General features: G+C 37.7%; 3 protein-coding genes across 3 annotated transcripts; 2 read left to right on the top strand and 1 right to left on the bottom strand.

Annotated features, from left to right (window-relative positions):
* Positions 1-1440: 1440 nt before the first annotated feature.
* Positions 1441-10485, top strand: LOC104780286 (protein transport protein SEC24 B-like). The gene is made up of 26 exons (XM_087510202.1): positions 1441-1689; positions 1804-1827; positions 1960-2906; positions 3190-3369; positions 3481-3555; positions 3667-3765; positions 3959-4070; positions 4293-4420; positions 4794-4913; positions 5086-5166; positions 5883-5960; positions 6048-6140; positions 6432-6486; positions 6678-6754; positions 6944-7015; positions 7150-7233; positions 7578-7697; positions 7781-7849; positions 8076-8153; positions 8286-8424; positions 8529-8693; positions 9113-9258; positions 9346-9525; positions 9754-9842; positions 9932-9963; positions 10065-10485. The coding sequence occupies exons 3-26, from the start codon at positions 2016-2018 to the stop codon at positions 10172-10174; spliced, it is 3273 nt and encodes a 1090-aa protein (XP_087366328.1). The 5' UTR covers positions 1441-1689; positions 1804-1827; positions 1960-2015; the 3' UTR covers positions 10175-10485.
* Positions 10486-11495: 1010 nt separating this feature from the next.
* LOC104780285 (uncharacterized) lies at positions 11496-16292 on the bottom strand. The gene is made up of 14 exons (XM_010504784.3): positions 15506-16292; positions 15228-15388; positions 15034-15137; positions 14705-14771; positions 14150-14242; positions 13909-14073; positions 13655-13795; positions 13502-13579; positions 12946-13058; positions 12754-12814; positions 12435-12602; positions 12223-12324; positions 11956-12045; positions 11496-11867 (listed from the first exon to the last, which is right to left on the bottom strand). Exons 1-14 carry the CDS (start codon positions 15795-15797, stop codon positions 11805-11807), a joined length of 1698 nt encoding a protein of 565 aa, XP_010503086.2. The 5' UTR covers positions 15798-16292; the 3' UTR covers positions 11496-11804.
* A 4133-nt stretch (positions 16293-20425) lies between these two features.
* LOC104780284 (F-box protein At3g44326-like) lies at positions 20426-21742 on the top strand. Its single transcript, XM_010504783.3, has one exon. The coding sequence runs from the start codon at positions 20584-20586 to the stop codon at positions 21679-21681; it is 1098 nt and encodes a 365-aa protein (XP_010503085.1). The 5' UTR covers positions 20426-20583; the 3' UTR covers positions 21682-21742.
* The last annotated feature ends 1377 nt before the right edge of the window (positions 21743-23119 follow it).

The following is a 23119-nucleotide window of genomic DNA, read 5'->3' as shown; positions in this document are numbered from 1 at the left end:
ACAACCTACATTATTTCCTGTCGATCTTCCATTCACCGGAGCTGTATCCTGCAATGTAAATCTCTCAGCAATTTCCGGTCAGCCGCCTCATCCAAGCTCTTTCCTGGCTTCCGATTGTGACACTAGGGGTTTTCCCTAGTGGACCTAGTTTTATGTGTCGGCCCACCAAAACTCTAAAGGCCCAAGTCCGTAAACCTCTACCTAATTTCTGAAACGACAAAACCTAGGTCCGTTAACTCAACGTGTATGCTCTGCAAAGTCAAGCTCTGCATCAATTTTCTCTTCTCAATGGCTGAAGACTCCATTGGAGAAAGGTATCACCAATGCTGCTTTGTTTATCTATATATCCTGAAAGAACCCTGGTTTTAGTTGCATTTAGGGACTTGTGGCATGACTGCTTAAGCCTGCAGATTTATGGTCTAAGTATTTTGAATCAAAATAACCAAAAGTGGTAAGCATGATCTTGAACTAGATATGTTCAATGATGGTCAGGGGCGGAACCAGCATAAAATATTAGTGGGGGCAATTCGTCGAATAAGGGAGTCGAACCCTTTACCTCAAGGGTTTTTTAAGCGAATCTAAACCACTTTGCCACTTAAATAACTTTGTTTAGTGTAAAGTTTTGTATATATTTCAATAGTTACTGGTGGCACTTGCCACCACCATCCATAACGTGGGTCCGCCACTGATGATGGTTACCATCCAAGTTGTTCATCTGATGATGTCAAGCATCTTTATCCAACCACTCCCCTTATTCGGACCCCTTACCAAAAAGTTCATATTGCGTTGTATCAATTTGATCTAACCCTTATGTTTTGGGTTTCAAAGCAACCTTCCAGAGACTACAACAAAATAGTCAACTAGATCCTTGCTTGCTTGCTACTTTGGGTAGTGAAGCTCGTTCCAGGGAGAACCAAAATATTGATTCCTTTTTCAATGTCAATATGTCCTATGACCGTGATCAAGCATTTGTCCTTTAAAGCTTTCGAGGATGACCTCTCGATTCACTATGACCTCATAGGTGTCAGTGGACTTCCAAACCATTAGTACATAGCTCTCTTGGATATGAAATCAATAATCTTTATCTTTCCTTTTGTGGTATTGATGGGGAATGCCTTATTTTGTATTGTTTAAACTTTGGAGCTTTTGTTATCTCTACTTGATTCTTACTCGGTTGAATGAAAAGAAGTGGTTTGACAAAAAAAAAAAAAATTGTTCCTTTGAAGTTACACCCTCATGAAATTATCGTAATCATAATTTGCAGACTAATATATAATTAACATTAGGCGAGAGTCGAGACTGATAATCTATATTATCTATAATAAAAACAAATTTAAGTTAAATACAAAATAGAGATGATATGTTAAATTCTAATTGGATAGACAATGTCATACTTTCCCTTTATATGATACTTTCCTTTTCGTATGTATAAAAAAGATTAAACCGAACCAAAATAACACGAACCGGACTAAAATTAGCAAAAAAAAGCTCACGATCGTCAGGTTCTATATCAAACCGGATCTGTATCAAAGTGCCACGGGTTCGATAAGACGCACCCCCGTTACTTGTTTCAATTAAAAACGCTTTATATTATTATATACAGTAGCTTCAAAGGCCTCCTCCGTCCTCATAGCTTCTTCCTTCCTCTCTCTCACTCACCGATACATTCATCACTCGTAATCTCTCCAGGTTCGTGATCTTTGTCGCATTTGGCTCTCTTTGATCTCCCTTAAACCCTAATCGTTTCAATCCGAATTCTCCAGATCTGATCCTTTTTTTTGTTTTCTTCTCATTGTCACACAGATCCGAGGATTCTCGTGTTTACAGGTAATTCGATTTTTTTTTAATTGATTTCTGATCATAGATCGCTTACGCTTTCTCGCTAATTGTGGAATTTGATGTTTTTTGTTTTTGTTGCATTCGTTGATGATGATGATGATCTTTGATTTGGTTTCGTAGATTCGTAAACGTACGTGGAATTTGGATTTGTTGATCTGTTTGGTAAAAAATCAAGCATGGCTGCTCCAGTGCCTCCAGGAGCACAAAGACCTAACAATCCTCAAAACTCTGGTCCTCCTCCTAATTTCGTCCCTGGTTCACAAGGAAACCCCAATTCTTTAGCTGCTAATATGCAGAATTTGAACTTGAACCGGCCACCTCCTCCTATGCCTGGTTCAGGTCCTAGACCATCACCACCTTTTGGTCAGTCACCACCACCGTTTCCTCAATCAGCACCTTCTTATGGGGTTCAACAACAACCAAGGCCTTCTCCAATGGCTAGGCCTGGACCTCCTCCTCCTGCTGCGATGGCTAGACCAGGTGGGCCTCTTCAGGTATCGCAGCCTGGTGGGTTTCCATCAAATTTTCAAGGAGGAAGACCCGCTGCTCCGCCTTCTGGTCAGCCACCATTTGGCTCTAGACCTTCGACCGGCCCATTGATTGGTGGTGGTTCGTCGTTTCCTCAGCCTGGTGGTTTCCCAGCTTCAGGTCCACCAGGAAGTGTAGCTGCACCTCCTCCGACAGGAGCTCGCCCTTTTGGTTTTGGTTCACCTCCACCTATGGGACCTGGCATGTCCATGCCTCCTCCCTCTGGCATGCCTGGTGGTCCGTTGAGTAATGGCCCTCCTCCCTCTGGCATGCCTGGCGGTCCGTTGAGTAATGGGCCTCCTCCTCCGATGATGGGGCCGGGGGCATTTCCTAGAGGATCACAGTTCCCAAGTGGTCCTATGATGGCTCCACCGCCACTCTATGGACAGCCTCCTATTGCAGGTCCTTTTTCAGGAAATTCACCATTATCTTCGCCTCCTGCTCATTCACTGCCTCCGCCAACAACTTTTCCTGGTGCCCCTTATGGCAGACCACCCATGCCAGGAGGAGGCTTTCCTTATGGAGCTCCACCACAGCAGGTACATCTACTGAAGCTCATGATTTATGTTCTTGTCTAGCAGTAATTGTCCAATCGACTTATAAATTGATGAAAAATGCGATGTCTTATAGATATGAAAGTTAAACCTATTCTTGATGTGACTTGTGGATCTTTCCAGAAGCGAACAATATTAAGTTATGGATCCTTCTGCCTAGTATTACAATAGGAGACAATTAATGTAGTATCTTTAGATTTTTGCCTTTCTTCTATTTCACAACTGATGTGTGACATTATGATTGCTTTACAACTTTTAAAAATTGTAGATACCTTCTGCTCCTGGTACTCCTGGTTCAATGTATGGCATGGGTCCAATGCCAAATCAATCAATGACCTCTGTTTCTAGCCCCTCAAAGATTGATATCAATCAGATACCAAGGCCAGGTTCAAGCTCCAGTCCAATCGTGTACGAAACTCGCGTGCAGAATCAGGCTAATCCTCCACCAGTATGTCATATAATTCTAATTTTGGAAATTACTGTTTGATCTTAAGCGAGAGTGTAAAACTGCTATTTATTTCCCCTGAATCTCCTTTTTTTGGTTTTTTCCTTTTTGAAGCCCACTACTGTTGATTATATTACTAGAGACACTGGAAATTGCAGCCCGCGTTACATGCGATGCACAATCAATCAGGTAAATGTAAAGCAAAATGTCTTGAGCCAAATGTAATTCTTTGTGTTTCAAGTATTGTTTTATTGTGTCCCTTGACCTTAATATTGATACCTTGCTTCCCTGTATCCGTAGATCCCATGTACTGTTGATCTTCTATCTACATCTGGTATGCAACTGGCATTAATAGTCCAACCAATGGCGCTTTCTCATCCATCTGAAGAGCCTATTCAAGTAACATTATACTCTTTAACACACTCCCTTTTCTGACCACTGAAAACATTATGATGTTCGTTGTTTGTACTGTTTATATTTTATTGTCTTCTCTTGTGTTATTGATCAGCCCTTTTTAGTAACCAGTTAAGTATAAAATCTAACAATTATAGAAAAAAAATTCATGTTGACATGAAGCTATATTATTGGGCAGGTTGTGGACTTTGGTGAGAGTGGCCCTGTTAGATGTTCACGTTGTAAGGGATACATGAATCCTTTCATGAAATTCATTGACCAAGGAAGGAAGTTCATATGTAACTTGTGTGGTAATATTACTGTTTCTGTATATAAAAGCCATAGATATTGAGTTACTGCTATATCAGGTGCAATAGTAGGTACTAAGTTAAAAATTCAAAGAAATATTATGTAAATTTGGAATTCACCTAGAATTTGGACTCATTTGGATTGTTATCACCATAATCACTTTAGGATTTTGATCATGTTGAATATTTTTTTGGTCAATTTTCTCATCAACTTTCTTTGCACAGGATACACTGATGAGACTCCTCGTGACTACCAGTGTAATCTGGGTCCTGATGGTAGACGTAGGGATGCTGATGATAGGCCTGAGCTGTGTAGGGGAACTGTTGACTTTGTTGCTACAAAAGAATATATGGTTAGTTTGTGAATGATTCTGATAATTTTATGCCAAATTTCTGTGATGTCGTTATCAGATGTCAGTTTTCTTTTATCAGCTCTCAGACAATATACCAAATTTTTTTACGAAGTAGTCAGTACTCGTATTCATATGTTTTCAGAAGATGGGAACTTCTACAAAGGCAGAAATTGTGTTTTCTCTATTATTGCTACACCTCTTACCAATGTTGATTCACAGATTTAGAACTACGCTTGAAAATGAAGTTTTGCGTTTGAGCTAAGATATTGAGTTTCTATGCTGGAACCGGGAGTATGATTCTTATAATTTCTTGGTAATGCGAAATTGGTCCATTGAAACCAGGTGGAGATAAATATCAGTATCTTTTTTACAGGTACGAGATCCAATGCCAGCAGTATATTTCTTCCTCATTGATGTCTCAATGAATGCGATTCAAACAGGTGCAACTGCAGCTGCTTGCGGTGCAATCCAGCAAGTTCTCTCAGACCTTCCTGTAATTTTTCTCGCTCTTTCCGATGATAGACATGAAATTTTAATTTCCTTTTTTTCTTTCTAAACGGCTGAGTTGGAAAATTAGGATAGGCTATGTTAACTAGAGTTATGATTCTAAATAGACATGTTCCGTTATATCATTATTTTAAGAAAGTCTTGTATGCATTTTGCAGGAAGGCCCTAGGACATTTGTTGGAATTGCCACATTTGACTCAACAATTCACTTTTATAATTTGAAGCGTGCACTGCAGCAGGTGATTTGTTATGCTATTTATTTCCTTATTTCTTATGCCAAACTATTTTAAAGGGGGAATGGAGTTATCTTTTTCTGCGGAGACCTTTCTTCCTTTAGTATCATAGATGCGAAGATGTTATCTTGCGGCCAGTGTTCAAGAAAGCGCTAGGCGGTATCTGGGCGGTGACCCAACGCCTAGCGCCTAGAACGCTTAGTCGGGGCCTAAACGGTTTTTAGGCGGTTTAGGCGTTTACAACATAAAACATTATATATATATATATATATATAATTATATTAAAATATATGTTATAAAAATAAAAAAATTATAAATTATAAACAACGGTAAGAAAAATACATTTATTTAAGTTATATTAACAACGTATAAATGTTTGTAATTACGTATATAGATATAAAACATAATAATTTAATTATATGTAATTTAAAAATCAAAAATAAATATTAAAATAAAATGTATGTAATTTTAAGCGGGTTAGGCGGTCATCTAGGCGTCTGCTGAGCGCCTAGACGGCGGCCGCCTAGACCGCTTTCTTGAACACTGCTTGCGGCAAAGAATTAATTTCTGTCACTTTGATGAATAAATTTATACTGTTTTGTTTCCCTCACTTGAATGCCACTTCGCTGTTACTTTAGCTTTCAAGAATGAGTACTCTTTTTCTTGTTAGGATAAGGTTTTGCTGACTCCCATGTGAATTTGTTTGTTCTGCTTACATGCAGCCGTTGATGCTCATTGTTCCTGATGTTCAAGATGTGTATACACCTTTAGAAACAGATGTCATTGTTCAGCTATCTGAGGTAAGCTCTTGCCATTGTGTGTGCCCTGCTAATATTATTTACAGTGTCAATCTCTTTCTTATTCTCTGTTATTCTACTGGAATTCAGTGCCGTCAACACCTAGAGATTTTGCTGGAAAGTATCCCAACCATGTTTCAGGAAAGTAAGAGTCCTGAATCTGCCTTTGGTGCAGCAGTTAAGGTATGCGATTGCAATGTAAATGCTTAAGTATAAATCGGTTGCGGTTAGATGGTATCTTCAATTGTACGTGGCGACTAATTAGTATCAATTAATCATTTGGGAAAATAATAAAGAAATTAAGTTGGTTTTCGTGGGTAACTTTGCCAATGGGGCTGGTGATGTAGCAAAGTGAAGACTCTCTTTGAATCAGTTTAAGTGTAATCACAGTTTTCATTTGGCAAAATGATGGAAATTAGGTCTATTTCTCTCCTTTATGCCATTGTAACGTATCTACAATTTTTTTCCTCCTAGGCCGCATTCTTAGCTATGAAGAGCACTGGAGGAAAGCTCATGGTGTTTCAATCAGGTTTGCTACTTATTATGTTTGGGCCATCAGACTAATGCTTTTGTGTCCAATCACTTGGAATGCATCAATATATCTTGAATCACCTGAAATAGATCTACGCACCTTGATGATTTTGTATCTTTTTTTAGTACGAATTTATTCTTCTTCTTACTTGTATAACTTAAATGATATGATTACCATCTCTTCCACAGTTCTGCCTTCTGTTGGCATTGGAGCACTTTCTTCTAGAGAGGCCGATGGTAGAGCTAATGCCTCTGCGGGTGAAAAGGTACAGATGCATTTGTTTCCTATAGTGCATTCTGACCTATGCGTTAGAGGTCTTGAAGTAAATAGTTTTTAAAATGCATGTCTTTGGTTTTCTTTTGCTGGCTTCTTTTGTTTAGAAACTTGAATGGCATCTGCCCTGAGATTGCTATGTGCCATTACTGAAAGTAAATCCTCTTTAATATGATTTCAGGAGGCCCATAAATTACTACAACCAGCAGAAAAAACTTTAAGGACCATGGCTATTGAATTTGCTGAATACCAGGTATACCAGAATGGATTAATGTGGGAAAAATATAACCAATAGTGTTTCCATCTGCATATCAATCATCTACTGCGTTTTTCGTTCTCTTAGTTGTTGCAATGTTACCCTCTCTAATGCATCCAGACATGTCTCAGGTCTGTGTAGATTTGTTTATCACAACTCAAGCCTATGTTGACATGGCTTCAATTTCTGACATCCCAAGAACAACTGGAGGACAGGTAGATTTAAATATTCTTTATCCTTTCAGGGTATTACTAATTCTTTTAGTCGAAAAGGACTTGCTTTTGTTTCCATTAGTGATATATAACTACATAGTTCAATAAGAATACTTGTTAACAGAGTGGATCTTGTCTCTATACTTAATATTTTATTTTTCGCATGGAAGTATGTGTCTATTGTCTCGACCAAAAAAAAGAAGCATATGCCTATTGTATTACTGTGCCATGTGCATCACCCTTTCTTAAATTCCTGTGAAATTTTGTCTTACTGGATACGACTTCCTTGGGATCTTGACTTTGAGCTCAATGTTTTGACTTCTACTTTCCATTATAATTGTTTCCAGGTTTATTGCTATTACCCTTTCTCAGCTCTTTCAGACCCCCCCAAGTTATACAACGATCTTAGATGGAATATTACGAGGCCACAAGGTTTTGAGGCTGTCATGCGAGTCAGATCCAGTCAGGTAATGTTTTGTGGCAGAGAGCTCTGTCTAAGTCAAAATTTAGCTTGACGGTATATTGATGAATACCCTCTTGATTATTGAAGGGTATTCAAGTGCAAGATTACTCAGGGAACTTCTGTAAACGCATACCAACTGACATTGATCTACCTGCGGTGGGTGCATCCTCCTTCAAATTTACGATTACTTGTCTTTTTTTTGTGCCAGTACAAAAATTGAATATTTCTCTTTTGTGGTTTTGGGACTACGGAATTTTCATGTTGCTTTTTTTACCTAAAAAGTTATAATACTAGTCAAGAGGGAAACACGTGTTTTTTTTGCAAGAGAAGCACTTTGGTATAAATTTGTCTCTTTTTCTGACGAGACATGAGTGCCATGCAGATTGACTGTGACAAAGCTGTAATGGTGACATTAAAGCATGATGACAAACTACAAGATGGAGCTGAATGCGGTTTTCAGGTTTACTTTGTACTCATGTCAATTAGCCATTAAAAATAGTTTTTGCAAGATCTTACTTTGCCGAAATGTTGGTAAACTGTATCATTTTACGAAGTGTTTACGCTCTTTTTATGATTTTTCTTTGGTTTTCAGTGTGCCCTTCTGTACACCACCATATCTGGAGAAAGAAGAATTAGGGTTCTTAACTTATCACTCCCTTGTACAAACATGCTCAGTAACTTGTTCCGCTCAGCTGACCTAGATTCCCAATTTGCTTGTATGCTGAAACAAGGTAGGTGTCTTTATTTTGGCTCGTATTCTACTGCTAGCCATGTAATGATATTAACACAAAAACCCATTCAGGGTAATATATAATTTACATATGTTGTTTTGTAGCGGCTAATGATATTCCTTCCAAGGCACTTCCGTTGGTAAAAGAGCAAGCAACTAATAGTTGCATCACCATACTACATTCCTATCGTAAATTCTGCGCTACAGTTACATCAACCGGACAACTTATTCTTCCTGAAGCACTCAAGCTTTTGCCACTATATACTCTCGGTATTTCCTTGTCACTTGCAAACCATTTGAAACAAAAAAAATTACACCTTTTTTAGGTTGGTTTGCCCATTGTGCAAGACATCTTCTATGCCTTGTTTTGAATCAAAAGCTGATTCTTGCCTTAGAATTATTTGGGATATTAAATATACAAATAGAGAAATTTGTGCATGCATTAAAAGCTTTTAGGTACGGCTGTCCTCCCTCACTGCCAACTTTGCTGCTTTTCATGTGGCTTTTGAGACATTGATACTTGTCATATGCGAGAGCAATTTTTCATTAAAATGTAATTGTCTGTTTTATTACATTTTATTAGGATGTATTTAATCCTGTTCTGTGATTTACGGATACTATTCTTGCTTTGTATCTTGTTTTGTCCATTTTTCAATGCAACTTGTTATCTCACTTTTTATCCTTTCCAGCTTTAACAAAAGGTGTGGGGTTAAGAGCGGACGGTAGAATTGATGACCGATCATTTTGGATAAACCATGTGTCTTCATTGTCTACTCCTTTGGCTATCCCCCTAGTCTATCCAAGGATGATTGCTGTTCATGACTTAGATGCAAAGGTATGAAGATAAACTTTTAGCTCCGGTAATGTTGTTCCTTAATTTTCTCTATTTCAAAAATTTTGATGATTGTTCTTAATATATCAGGATAATGAAGAAAATGTGGTTCCTTCTCCCATCCCATTACAAAGTGAAAACCTTAGCGATGAGGGAGTATTTTTCCTTGAGAACGGTGAAGATGGTTTGGTATATATTGGGGAATCAGTAAATTCAGATATCCTACAGAAGCTCTTTGATGTTCGGTCAGCTGCTGACATTCCAAGTCAGGTAAACTAAACACCATCTTAGCACATGGTATATCTGTAGGATCTGGCTGTTACCTAATTGTTGATACTGCACTAATAGATCATGAATTGCTTGTTCATCCCATGTTTAACGCTCCAAAATGATTGTTTCAACATACTTTTACTATCACATCTTTAAGAATATGAAAGATGAAACACTTTTCTTAATTTGGTGAAACCTGCTTAACATGTTACTATGTTTTCTTCGCAGTATGTGCTGCAACAGTATGATAATCCGCTATCAAAGAAGTTCAATGAGGTGGTGAATGAAATAAGGGGACAAAGAAGTTCTTACCTACGGTACCTTAAAAGTCTCACTATCTTGTTTATTCTCCTGGAGTGAGTACCGTTCTAACCTTTAACTCTATTTGTGTTCTCTCCCTCTGCAGCATTAAATTGTGCAAGAAAGGAGATCCAGCAGGTGAGTTAACTCTTAGCATAGCTAACTTATAAATTCAATGATCCTTGCACATTTTTTCGGATAGCAGAGATTAATCAGTCTTGCACTCTTGTTTCTCTCAGGAAATATGTTGTTCCAATCGTATATGGTAGAGGACAGGGGATCGGGTGGACCCTCGTACGTTGATTTTCTCGTTTCAGTTCACCGTCAAATCCAACACAAACTGAACTGAGAGGTCTCTCTAGTCTCCTCTGTTTCGGTGCCTTTGGAATCTTAGATTTAGAAGAACAAAAGAAAAAGGAAAGACAATCTTCTTCCTTTGTACATACTTTTCGGCTGGAAACTTTATAATTATTCTTCTAAGTTCTTGTGTGCTTGAGAAGTTCTATATTCAGTGGAAGATAGAAAGAGAGAGAGAGAACAGAGAGAGAGAGAGAGCTAGATATATTCTTCTGCCTTAATATCTATACAACAGTCTTTTTTGTAGTGCTACTTGAGAGAATAATTTTTTCCAATATTTACGACAGTCTTTTCCGGATCTAATCCCTCTTGTGTTGTCTGCTTTTTTTTCTTTGCAATTTGTTCTGTTGCTTTCAACTCCAGTCAAATTACTCTTTCCTAAGTTGATATATTAATTGTTCATTAAAAAGTTTTAGATGGTGAATGAAAAATTGGAAGTTCAATAGGATTTTCTGTTCGTTACCAGGTTGGGTTCAAAGCGAATTGTTTATAAAAACAAAACTGGAAAAGCTCATTAAAACGTGTCTAAGCAGCAAATGAAATTGTTTCCAAAATAGAGCAGATTATTTTCAGCGTATCTACTAAGTCTAACCATTAGCATTTAAACTGACCACCCTAGTCGCTTATGGTACGACTTAATTCTTCTCGGTCTTACTTATCCAGTAGCCCTATTGACAACAGTTGCTGGTACACCAGGCTTCGCACTGCACCCCAACAAAAAGTCCTTTTTTTTTTTTTTTTTTTAAATAGTTTGTTACTCTTGAAAGCTCAGCCATTTCGTCTTCAATCTCAGTCGAACAAAGCTTGTCCATTTTGTCATCCTGACAAATGCGGGATCACCATTCGGTATTTTCTGAGCTGGACAGTTCCTATACGAGGAAAAGATCTCGGAAACATCTCGGATATATCCTGTATTTTTTATGAGAAGATCTCGAAGACGTCTCGACAGTTCTGATGATCAAACATTGAAGGTGAAAACAACCGGCACGTGTGAGAGAAGATGTCGGAGACATCTCAACCTGACGATCATATACGATACGAGGAAGAGATCAGTCCCCATCAAACCTATAAGATGAAGAGGTCAATCTCTGGAGAGAATCATTGTGAATTCTTAGCTCATTTATGTCTCTTCCTCCCATGCTCAATTCAGCATTTGTATTGCACTTTTCATTTCAACCTTTGTTGTGTTACAAGAAAATCTGACTTTCGATCTAACCACTTTCTTAAATATTAGAACATTCGTAACTGTACTAATTATGACTCATGGTGAGTTGCATTGGCTTTTGTTTTTGACTTTTGCGTGCACTAACTAGTACGAGGCAATGAAAAATACTAATTTAAACCAAAGAAGGAAAACTACAACGTTTAGATCTTATTTTCTTTGCCGCCCATGCAAAATAATAAGAAGCCAATCGCTGATAAAGAGAGGCATTACAACCAAACAAAAAAAGTCGAAGGGAGGCCAAAAACTCATTCCAACACTCATCTTTCTTTCTGCCTGCTTCTCTTGCGAATTCTTCATGATTTGAATTCTAACGACTCACGAAACAAACCTTGAGAGCGAATCGCCATAAAAAGGGATGAGAAGAATATTAAGTTACCGGCAAGGAAGAAAATAAAAATTATGCCATTTTCACTTTCCGGGAAGGTGGCCGGCGAAATAAGCTTATCAAGTCATCCAAACCCTGTCACCATTTTAAACAAAACCCCTGTTAAATTTGCTTTTATAGTTAACACAGCCGTAGTAGAGATAAACGAGCTTTTTATAATTACCCGAGTTGTGATGACAAGGAAACTGAAAAGCACTATCAAGTATGATCCTAACACCAGAAGCAAGAGCAAGTCGAATGTTACACTCGCCACCTACAGATACCAACATCAAATTGTGGTTCAACGAAAAGAAAACCTCCGAGGAAATTGCATTTGAGTTAAGCCTTTGATCATATGTTATTTGATTTGGATTTTGTGAGTTTCTCACATAATGAGAGAGGCCCTCTTTATCACAAGACCAAAGCTAATCTTATTTAATATTAAAAGTACCTGGTATATGTTAAGGCTAGCCTTTGTTGAGTCGTAAAAGGTGAAACTTCCGTCTAAAGATTCATGTTGAACACTCACTTCAGCTGTATAATCCTCAAGTTCCTGCCAAGAGGTATAACACGTAGTTAACACCAGAAAATCATATACAATTGCCAGATAGGATGTGGTCAAGAGAAGCCATGACATAACATGGTGAGAAATAGATGATATACCTTCTTCAGAGCCATGATTAATGGATCGTTCTTTGAGAGAAACGGTGCCACCCGAGGGGTTTGTGACAAAAGATCCAACCATGATCTCACATAGAAGGGATTTACAGCCAAACTACTGTCATCAGCAAAAATCTTAATGTCTTTTCCTTGGTGACCATAGATATGCTTCTGCAGGAGTCAATAAATATTAAAGTCAATTATCAGGATAAATAACAAGAATACAAATTGCAACGTTCCATGTACTTGTATGACATTTTCTCGTCCAACCAAATAAACGACAGAACAAGAAGTAAGCCCTTAAGATGAGTGGTTGGTTTACCGCAAGGCTTTCAGCCACCAACTTGACACCCTTAATGATAGCATCTTCATTCACCAATTGCCTGCAGAAAGAGCATCGTCATATTTAGTCTGAAGGATAATGAAAATACTTGATGGATAGAACAAAAAAAAGTATACACCGAGAAAGGTCGTTAGAATGCATAAACCAGATGATTTGTTTTGCAAGTGCTACCTTGTGTCAGACAGACTTCCAGTATTTTCCAGTAACTCAGGTGGAGTTGAAAGTTCAGATAAAGTGGCCGCAGTTACTCTGAGTCTTGAAAACTGTTCATGCTCCCAAGCAACCTACATAATTCAGCAGCACAATTCAATCAGAAAGGGTCTATTGTGATGAACAGCAAAATCAATTGACGGACGAAGAACATAGCATAGTCAAAACATCTCAAATAACCCTGCATGAGAAGATAATTAAAGGAAGCGAAAATAATATCAATTAACTAAGCACAAGGTAGGTTTTTTTTGTTCAACCAGCAAAGGGTATGTTATTATAAAGAATTAGCACTTGAAAATGTAAAGCAGTGCCACTTACTGGAGCTAACAATTTTAATGAGGCATAACATTATAATTTACAAATCATGAGAGGGAAATTCCGACTATCAAAATTTCAACACAGTTCTAACAATCAATTGGACTCCTATGATTTCTGGGATCAAGACGAAAAAGAGCATGCAAAACTAAGAACTACTCTCGACATTTGCATCAATTTAAAACGTGGAATATCGACTCACTCGTGAATTAGAGATATTAATCTTCTTGTGCTTTAGAGCAACTTGAAAACCCAAGTCTTCTGCCACATTAGAGAAGCCCTGCAGAAATGCATCCATTAACCAGTGAACCATCGTAATAGCTAGTCACTGCAAAAATTCATGCACTGTTTTTACCTCAAAAATTTGTTTTATATAGGCGTTATCTGGAGGCTTTGACACATGGATCAATAGTTCGTTGTCCCAAGAGCCAATACTGTTCAAGCAAATGGCATAATCAATGCTCTCACGCATCCTCTGATCAAGGCTCTTCAGCCACTGCATAAGATATGATTCTTAATAAAGTATAACAACAAAATTGCAAATGCACCAAATAAAAAATGCTGGAATGATATGGTTTTACTAGAATCAAGATAGTAAAGTCTAGTTACCTTTTGAGTTCCTTCGTAGTTGTAGGGTCCTCCAGATGTTAGTGCAAAAAGTAAATTGTATCTTCCTCTTGTCTTGGGATTTGAGTACAGAATGGAAAATAGTCTAGCCACTTCAAGAAGCGACACGACCCCACTCCCATTGCTGTCACTTCCAACAGATAATGCCTACAAGCACAACTTAGTCAGGTACATACTTAATACTACCACAATAGTAAGATGATCCACTACTCATAATACATACCGGAGCTGCTCCGAAGGTATCATAGGATGCAACTACAACAATTGTTGGAAGCTGGTTGGAATCTCCATCTGCTCTTGATCCTGGAAGCCATCCCTACAGACAAACTAAATCCTCTCAGACTTTGTGTATGTCACATCAAAAAAAAAAACAGAACAAGAGAGATAGAGAAAGAGGGCGTGAGAGCACATATCCAGATCCAATGAGTAACTAAGAAGGAGCAGGCAGATCAAAAATAAAGAAGTAATAACGTTTAACCTAGGTTCAATGATACTAAACATGAGGTAAGTGCACACCAAATTCATTGTTGCTGAAAATGGATGAGCTTAAACTGTTCCTATAGAGATGATAAAAGCAAAAATGATGTATTGCAGGAAAATTGGACTGTAGGATGCAGTAATTCATGCTACCACAAACCAGACCATTAGAGTTTAACAACCTAAGTATCTACTGGGTGTCATGCCAACTATACTCATCATAAATATAGCCAGCTGAGGTTCCCAAAACCGAGTTACCTAATAATTGAAGTTACGGGAATTATTAAATTCAATGCATTACCTGAATGTTTGTGATGGTAGGAGATGCAATTTTCCTAGGCTCTGATACAGAGATCACAAGCTTATATCTGAAAATAGTTACAGAGATAGATAGTTTACATACATTCTGAAATAAATCAAATATTGATACACAGTTCAATAAAGCTTAAGCATCTACCTATACAGAAAAAAAAAATGTGCTAGTAGACTAAGCATTTAATACGTAGCCTCCCCAATCTTGAAGTCCCACATCGTCATTGAAATACTTAGATAGCAACAGAACAGTTTGCTAGATGGAAATATCACTACAACATCTCATTGAAAAAATCCGGATAATCATTAACAACTAACCCGCCTGTAGTCGCAGTAGCTTGCTGACCAAGTGCATCGTTCTTCTTTACATCAGCCAACATAGCATCAGTGTCTTCATTCTCAAATGCGAAGTACACAGGAAACTGTAAGAGTAAACAGTTGGTTACAACCATTAGAGCTATGCAAGGTACTGTTCAACTAAACTAACACATATAAAACAAAACAACACTCACAGGTATGTTTCCATGTACGAGTAACTTCTCAAGTTGAGCCAACAAGTTCCTAAACCCATCATTCTCAGAGCTTTGACTTCCACCACCAACGTTCCCTGGCCTAAACGTCTGAGGAAGCAAAATCAACAATCCACCAAGCGACTGCTTTTGCGAGATGTAATCTGCAACGTTTATGTAAACAAATCTAAAAAACCTTAAAACAAAGGAAATCAAAGTCCGATTTGACCAACTCAACTCAATCCACAAAAAAAAAAAAAAAAAAAAAATCCAAATCGAACCTTGAACAAAACCAATATCAAGCTCACGGAGAGGAAGTATAAGTACAGAACGAGATAGATCGGCGCCGCGCTGGAAGCTAAGAGAAGCAGCATGATGATTAAGAGATGAGAAACGAGAACCGAACGGCACACCGGAGATATCGTACTGAATCAGACGATAAACATCGACAACAGTAGCGGCATCGCAAAGCTCGACACAAGCTACGAGTATAAGCATAAGCGCGACGACGGGATACATGGATTCGAGAACCATGACTCGATGTCTCTGCTTCGATTTCTTCTCATCCGCCATTGTTGTGTGGATCTAGGGTTTTGTGCAACAAAAGTGGAAGAAGAAGAGATCTCGGATTTGATCCGTAGCTGAGTTTTTTTTTTCTTTTTTAGTTTTATGAGTTTTTAGAGAGTCTTTTAGTAGTCTCACCACTAGTTTATCGTTATTTGACTTCTTGGGGTTTTTTTTTTCTAGTGTAAAAAAAAAGAAAAAGAAATACAATGGTTCGATGAGAAACGTTCTATGCACGATCTGAGTCAAGTGGGGATGTGAACAACAACACATGATTGTTTTCTTTGAAAAGGGGCTGAAAAATGTCAAGTTCAATACCCTAGCTCTTCTTAGATTCGAACCAGGGTACGGAGCAGTAGAACGAAAAGAGAAGATTGTTTCCAACTCTTTTTGGTAACACATCTCAAACAGTGGTTGGAAGTTGGAACTTGGTCATTTCAATTCTTTTCCAGTGGATATGATATTTTGGTGAAGATGTTTTATCGGAATGACGGGGTTTGGGGTAAGATGGAATCATCGTTGCAAGCACAAGCACTAGACAATATGGTGACGTAAAAAACACAAAATTTGTTTAAATAGGAAATGAAGGTTCGCATTGGCTCTTTTGCAAATGTTGAAATTTTATTATGGACGATCTTCTACTTTGGATTTAGAATGAGATTTATCTACTATTATCTTTATATCTACTATCATTTTTTTTTTTTTTTATCTATTTGCTTCAAATTTTTGTGAATAAGTGAATAAAAATAACAAAGATGAAACGTTGGATATTTTCCTTAAATCTTCCAACGCCTCGTCGTATTGTGTGTGGTTTTAAAGTAGCAAGATTTCCAAGATACAACTGTACTTCTTCTAATTTGCAAACATCCATAATCAGAAGATCAAAAATACTAGCGATATGACTGGATGACTTACGTAAAAGTAGGGAAAAAATAAGGAGATTATTGATTTTGATGAGCATTGATGGAGAATGACAAGAGTTAAGTATCAAATCATCATGTCCATTCTTCTTTTTCCAATCGAGAGAGGAAACCTTTTGTTGAATTAGATTTTTTTTTTTTTTTTAAACAAACAAGTCTTTCTTTCTTCCATTCATCAGACACAGTAATCATGACTACAAAGTTTAAGAGTTTTCAATGATAAAGCTTGATAGTAAACATAAATAACAAACTAAAATATAGATAAGTCGACAGCCATAGCCAAGAGGTGTTGGAGGTTTGAGCAAAACATCAAACCGCAATCAAGCTCAAGGTGCATCGACACCACATTCACAGGCAAGATGGAGATGTGGTTGATGGTCCGTATGAAGATGACATTGGGACGTTGAGAGGATTTCCATAGCCGAGAGACACAATGGTTTGATCGGTTCATTGGCAAGGAGGAGGGTGGTTGAAGGATTTAAGTTGGGCATGGCTTTCTTGAGGAAGTTTTGGTAACCACACTTCTATGAGCTATGGTCATAATGCCGATATTCTTCAGACTTTGCCGAAGGGAGAACATAAATCCTATATTTTTTTATTTGTACTTGACTACATTCATGGCACAAGGAGGATATGTAGAGAGAGTGGGAAGGCTTTGGTAATCTTCTCTCCTTTAAGAGAAGATCATAATGCCGATCTTTCTGAGACATCCTGTCTCAGAACAACTAATGCAGATTAGCAATTGGGGTAGTTGAAGGCGCATATGAGATAAATAGAGTAGACGTAAGAGGAACCGGTAACAATTTCTCAACAGAGAAGAGGTCATAATGCCGGTCCTCATCAGTCTTTGGTGGTCAGAGGTAGAGACCCTAAGCAATTCTAATGACATGGTTCTCAAATAAACTTTGCAACCATAGATCAACGATGAGTGATTATGTTCAAATTGCAGTCTCTGGACAACTGAAGCAATAAATCGACACAAAGGTATGCTACGGGAAAGCAATTGAAGACTTGGAACAGACCTAGATTTTTGAAGGACATAGTTTGGGTCTTGGGGGCTTGTCAAGGTCTGCACAGCTCCGGCGTCAACACAGAGCTCTTGTCCAACTGCGACCAAACAACACGCTTGGTGAGGGGATCTAGATCCGAGGAGCAGAGAGATGATAAAGCTGACTTCAAGGGACGCATGTGACAAGGACGAAGCACAAGGTAGAGAAGGCTATTTGAAGTCTCAGATTTTGCGGTTAGAGGCTAGTAACTCGGGAGAATCACCTCCCTTGGAGAAACCACCGAAAGAGACAGAAGGGGGGGGGGGAGATTCGATGAGTGTGGACTTGATGAACATCTGGTGCGTTCATCGTCAAAACAGACAAAGAGTAAGCTTAAGTAGAAGAGAAGAACACATGGAAAACAGAGCAATTTCCCGGCGATGCCGCCGAGGGAGGAGACCTTGGGGATTGTGCCAGAGAAATAACGGTTAGGTCGAGCTTAGAAGCAATACAAAAAAAAAATGTCATATCCAGATTTCAAATCTCAAATTTTGGTCCAATTTGGCATGGCACGACTCGACACAACAGGGTTCTGACGCACATTTGTGGGTTGAGAATCTTTTCTAACCTCTAAAATGATCAATTTGACATTTAGTTAAAATTCAAACTTTCCAAATTGGACACTTCAAACCTCTATTATGTATTCAAAGGAACTACATTTTTTTTACGTTTTAATACACTATCATGTAATGCTTGCAGCGAAGTTTCCATCATATTGTAATCCAATCATTCCAATAAATGTCTTCACTAAAAAAATGGTTGAAACCACTTTGTCCATAACAAATTTCAAAAACATTTAGCTTCCTTTGTTAACTTCGACTTCATTAATATTGAATATAACAACCAAAGCGTTAGTAAGAGCTTTCCATAGATTTAGGTTTTGTCTAAAATTTCCAAAACTTACTAAACGAAGGATTTAGAATTGAACCCTCGAATGAAGGACTGTGAGGAGGAACCTTCATCATCAGACTCATTACCCAATAGCCACTTTACTGAATATTTGCTTAAGTTGTCAGTTAACAATCTTTTACACTCCTTGGTCCCACTATTGTGGCAAGAATCAGTGGAGTATCCTCATGTATATATAAGTGTATAAACACTTACTTCTTCAAGAGCATCTTTATTACACTCCACAATCCTATTGTCGACAAACCCACCTATTCTTACAGTTTTGATTAAGGTTGGTCTTATAAGGAATATGATGAGTTCAAGGAGGAATATCCGAAAAGATGTTGGAATATGAACTAATCGAACTCTAAAACCTTTTTTTAGTTTACTTTTGTTATGTCAAAGTACTCCTCACTGCATAATATAATGGTCGTGACCATAGAAAGGCTTGTAAGGGGTTTGGAACCGTCCTCCATATTTGTTTACCTAGTAGAGAGCTATGCCGAGCTTCTTTAGATTCTAATTAACCCCAAGATTTTTTTTTTTTGGTCAACTGAATTATTTTAAGAAAAATTGGTGAATATACAGCAACAATTACAAGACAAGTTCCAATCACCCAAGATCTCTAATTTAATTAACAATTATTTCCTAGCTAAGTGCCAAATATATTTGATATGTCATGATCCGCATAATTTATCAATATATTTTAATATAATGGCTTATCCTGTGTAAAGTGCCGGTCAATATATTTATAAATATTAACGTGGAAAATTGGAAATCACACAATTCGCATGCTGATGTTTTAAATCTAATCATATTGTCAACTGTAAATAATGCAAGTAAAATCAAACCAATGATAGGATCCAAATCAATAAATAAAAAATGGAGTTTAATATTCCTAATTCCTATGCTCGATATGCCCAATGTACGGTAGTTGAGGGTCTGACTAAGTGAGAACTTAAAACATGTCAATAATTTTCAATAAATTGATTAGTAGTATAATCTTTTAATTTATTATGGAGCTAGCTTTTCTTACATTAGCTAGTTTTAACAAAACTCATTTTTTTCCTTTCTAATCGTCTTAGATTGATGTCTTATATTCAATTTTAAGTCGTCTTAAATTCATATTTTCTTAATTCATTTAACAAAATTCATTTGATATTGAAATCTTTATTTAAAAAAAAAACTAGAATCCTTTGTGGTACAAGGAAATCACTATTTATATATACATGTGTACATGCGTGTGTGTGTGTGATTTAGTAATATTTAATTTTAACAAAAGACTTGATATTTATTTACATACAATTAAACAAATGAAATCTCATAGCGCATCGACCTAGATCGCCCAGTTGGTTGTAGGTGGGGTCTCGAGTAAGGGAAAATGATTTTTTAAGTTAAATGGTAATTATAAATACTGTAAAACTAGACTTAGATTTGTTTTTATGATTTTTCTGTAAACTATACTCTAATGATAAGAGTACCTAACTAACATATATAGGCCATATATCTGTAGTATTCAATAAATAAAAACATTATCACTTGAATAATGAGATCTTGATTGGTTTGATTTATTTCTTTTTCCAACGACAAAATCGATTCCTTCATCAAAGATTGTGTATAGTGTGTATACTACTTGTAAGTTTCAAGTCAACATCATTGCTTGCTTGTGTATCTTTTTAAGAGTTTTTTTTAATAAATAAACGTGATACAGTATTGCTACGAAAGCAAACACGCTCTTATTATATAGTTTTATGGGGTTTATCATGCTCTAGCTAGTGTGCCATATAGTTAACAACCAAAAAAAATAATATATTTTTCTACCAGTACGTACTATTTATTCAATAAATAATGTAATTGTCTATAGAAAACGCTACGAAAAGATTCAATAAATGCTTCATTAGAGCACTTCCTTCAAAGTACTCAATCCTTCATCTCATCATGCTTTCGTCTTCGTCGATGGTGGAGCAACCATCACGTATCAAAAGTTCGGGAATCAACGCCGTGTCCTCCGATGTTTTACGTTCTAACATCCTAACCCGTGTCGACGGTGCTTCACTCGCCGCCTTGAGCTGCACTTGCATTGACCTACACTCTTTCTCCTCGGAAGAATCCCTCTGGAAGCAACAATGTTCCCTCACGTGGCCTTCTACGTTAGACGCACGTATCCAAAGCATCATCTCAACGTTCCCCGCCGGTCACCGGACGTTTTTCTCCGATTCTTTTCCGTTTCTTGAACACAATGGTGTGATGATCAATCTCCCACCGACCGTTGAATGTACGACGGAGTTAGTCTCAGCCGTTGATATATTCTACAAAGGCGAAGTGATTTTCTCAAAGGTTCATGTGACAGAGACTGTCTCCGGTTGGTTCCTCTGCTCTCCTATGCGTGTTGATCTTGTCGAGCCCAAAGAACTGATATCGACCAGGGTTTCGCTGGCTGAACAATGGGAAGGTGACACGTGGAAAAGTGACTTGGAAAAGAATCTCTCCTTGAGTTGGATACTCATTGACCCGACCCGTAAACGCGCGGCGGATGTATCAACCCGAAGACCCGTCTCGGTGGAACGTCACTGGCTGACCGGAGAAGTCCACGTAAAATTCTCCACGGTCTTCGTCGTGGGCGAGAAGAAGAAGAAGTCGGAGGAGGTCGAGTTCACGGTGACAGTGGTTGTGGCGGCGTTTAGTCGGAGGGGAGAGGAGAAGGCGGAGGTGCAGATAAGAGAGGTGAGCCTAGTAGCGGAGGACATGGAGGGAAAGAATTTAGGAGGGAAGAATAGTTTGGTAATCTTAGCATCGGCGATGGGAATGGAACGTCGGAGGTTTAGGGTGGGAGGGGAAGAAGAAGGTAAAGAGAAGTATAAAGAATTCATGGAGAGGAAGACGGGGAAGGCGGATATGAAGTGGCGGCGAGAGAAGGAAACGGCTATGGAGACGGCGGCGTGCTGGATCGCCGTCCTCTTACTTGGTTTCCTTTTGTGTTTTTATTTGTTTATACATAAAAATATTATGGCCATTATGAACAAACTGATGAAATAGTATAATAATGTAACCAACAAAAAAAACAAATCAAGTTTAAACATACATATCGCTTCATTTTCAATGTGTATTATATATCAATCTACAAACAGTGGAATCACTTTATTCATAGTGGAATCGTATCGGAATGTACTGAATCCTCCAACCACTGCACTAATACAAATGGGTTAATCTTTTAATATTAGCTATGTAAGGAGTAGGGTTAGCTTATATAGGCTTATAGCTATATGCTATCTTAATGTGACGTCCAAATAATTGCATCTCTTGTCTCATAATGTACATATGTTTGAAGGAAAAAAAATATATACCTTACACTCTTACAGCTTGACTATAAGAAGTTTGGATTTTTTTTTATGTTTCTTGTTGTTGTGATGACGAAAGATGTGAAGTATTAGATTTATAGGAAACTTTTTTTTGTCTTCTCTTCCTCATTGTATTGTTATTTTCTTTTACAACAACTTGTACTATTGGACTATTTGAAACACCCCCATATATCTGGATAAAATGGTCCGTTCACCTTTTTTACTAAAAAATAAGAGTTTCTTATATACATGTTTTCTCTTCCTTTCTCTTTTTTTTTTTTTTTTTTTTTTTGTCGTTTTTGCGGTTGCTAAATGGGAAATACATAAGTGGAGAGACCACTTGGGCTGAAGAACCACTCCTTTTCCCACTCCCCATTCAAAGCCCGAGACGGGACTGGTATAGATGGTAAGGACATGATTGAACCATTAGTGGACCGCTAGCTAATACAATTCATGAAATTCTCAAAAAAAAAAATCTCAGTTTATTTTTATTTGAATGTTTAATACCTAATAATTACTAGCGGGCGGTAAATTTCAATTACACTTAGTTAATTAGATATATAGAACCTATTTACATAATTATTTAAATATTTGAACTTGCTCTAGTGGTAATGGCTTGACTTTTTAACCGACTATACTCGTGTTCAAATCCTTTTTTTTCTTTCTCCCAATCGTTATCTCCTTCTTCTACCTCCTCACTATTTAACACAATGCTCCTCCTATGTTGAAAAACAACTACGACCAGAGTCGCCATCTCTTCTCGGTCGAGTCCACCACCGCGATTGTCGTTCAAAACTGATATGATCATGAGACCATTGAATCTTGTTCAACACGAACAAAGTCGAAGATCAATTCTTCCAGCCAAATACCTATTTGGGATACATTCTTACCTCATTTAGAGTATATCTCGAAGTGGAATCAGTCCAATCAGAGTTCAGATGAAGGAGTTATTCATTTTACAAATCAGGTGAACTTATGGCCACACGATATTGGACCTATGAGCATTCAACGGAGGATTCCGATCACATGAGAAGGATTCAAGCTATGAACCAAACGTTTCTGGAATCTTGATCCATTCCAAAACCACGGAGATTTGGAATCACATTAAGATCATTTCATATGTGAAAGTTATGGAT

This window comes from Camelina sativa, chromosome 4 (genome assembly GCF_030686135.1).
Source record: "Camelina sativa cultivar CO46 ecotype springtype chromosome 4, ASM3068613v1".
NCBI classification, from domain to species: Eukaryota; Viridiplantae; Streptophyta; class Magnoliopsida; order Brassicales; family Brassicaceae; genus Camelina; species Camelina sativa.
Note: the sequence above shows the minus strand (reverse complement) of the source record. Positions and strands in the feature narration are given on the sequence as shown.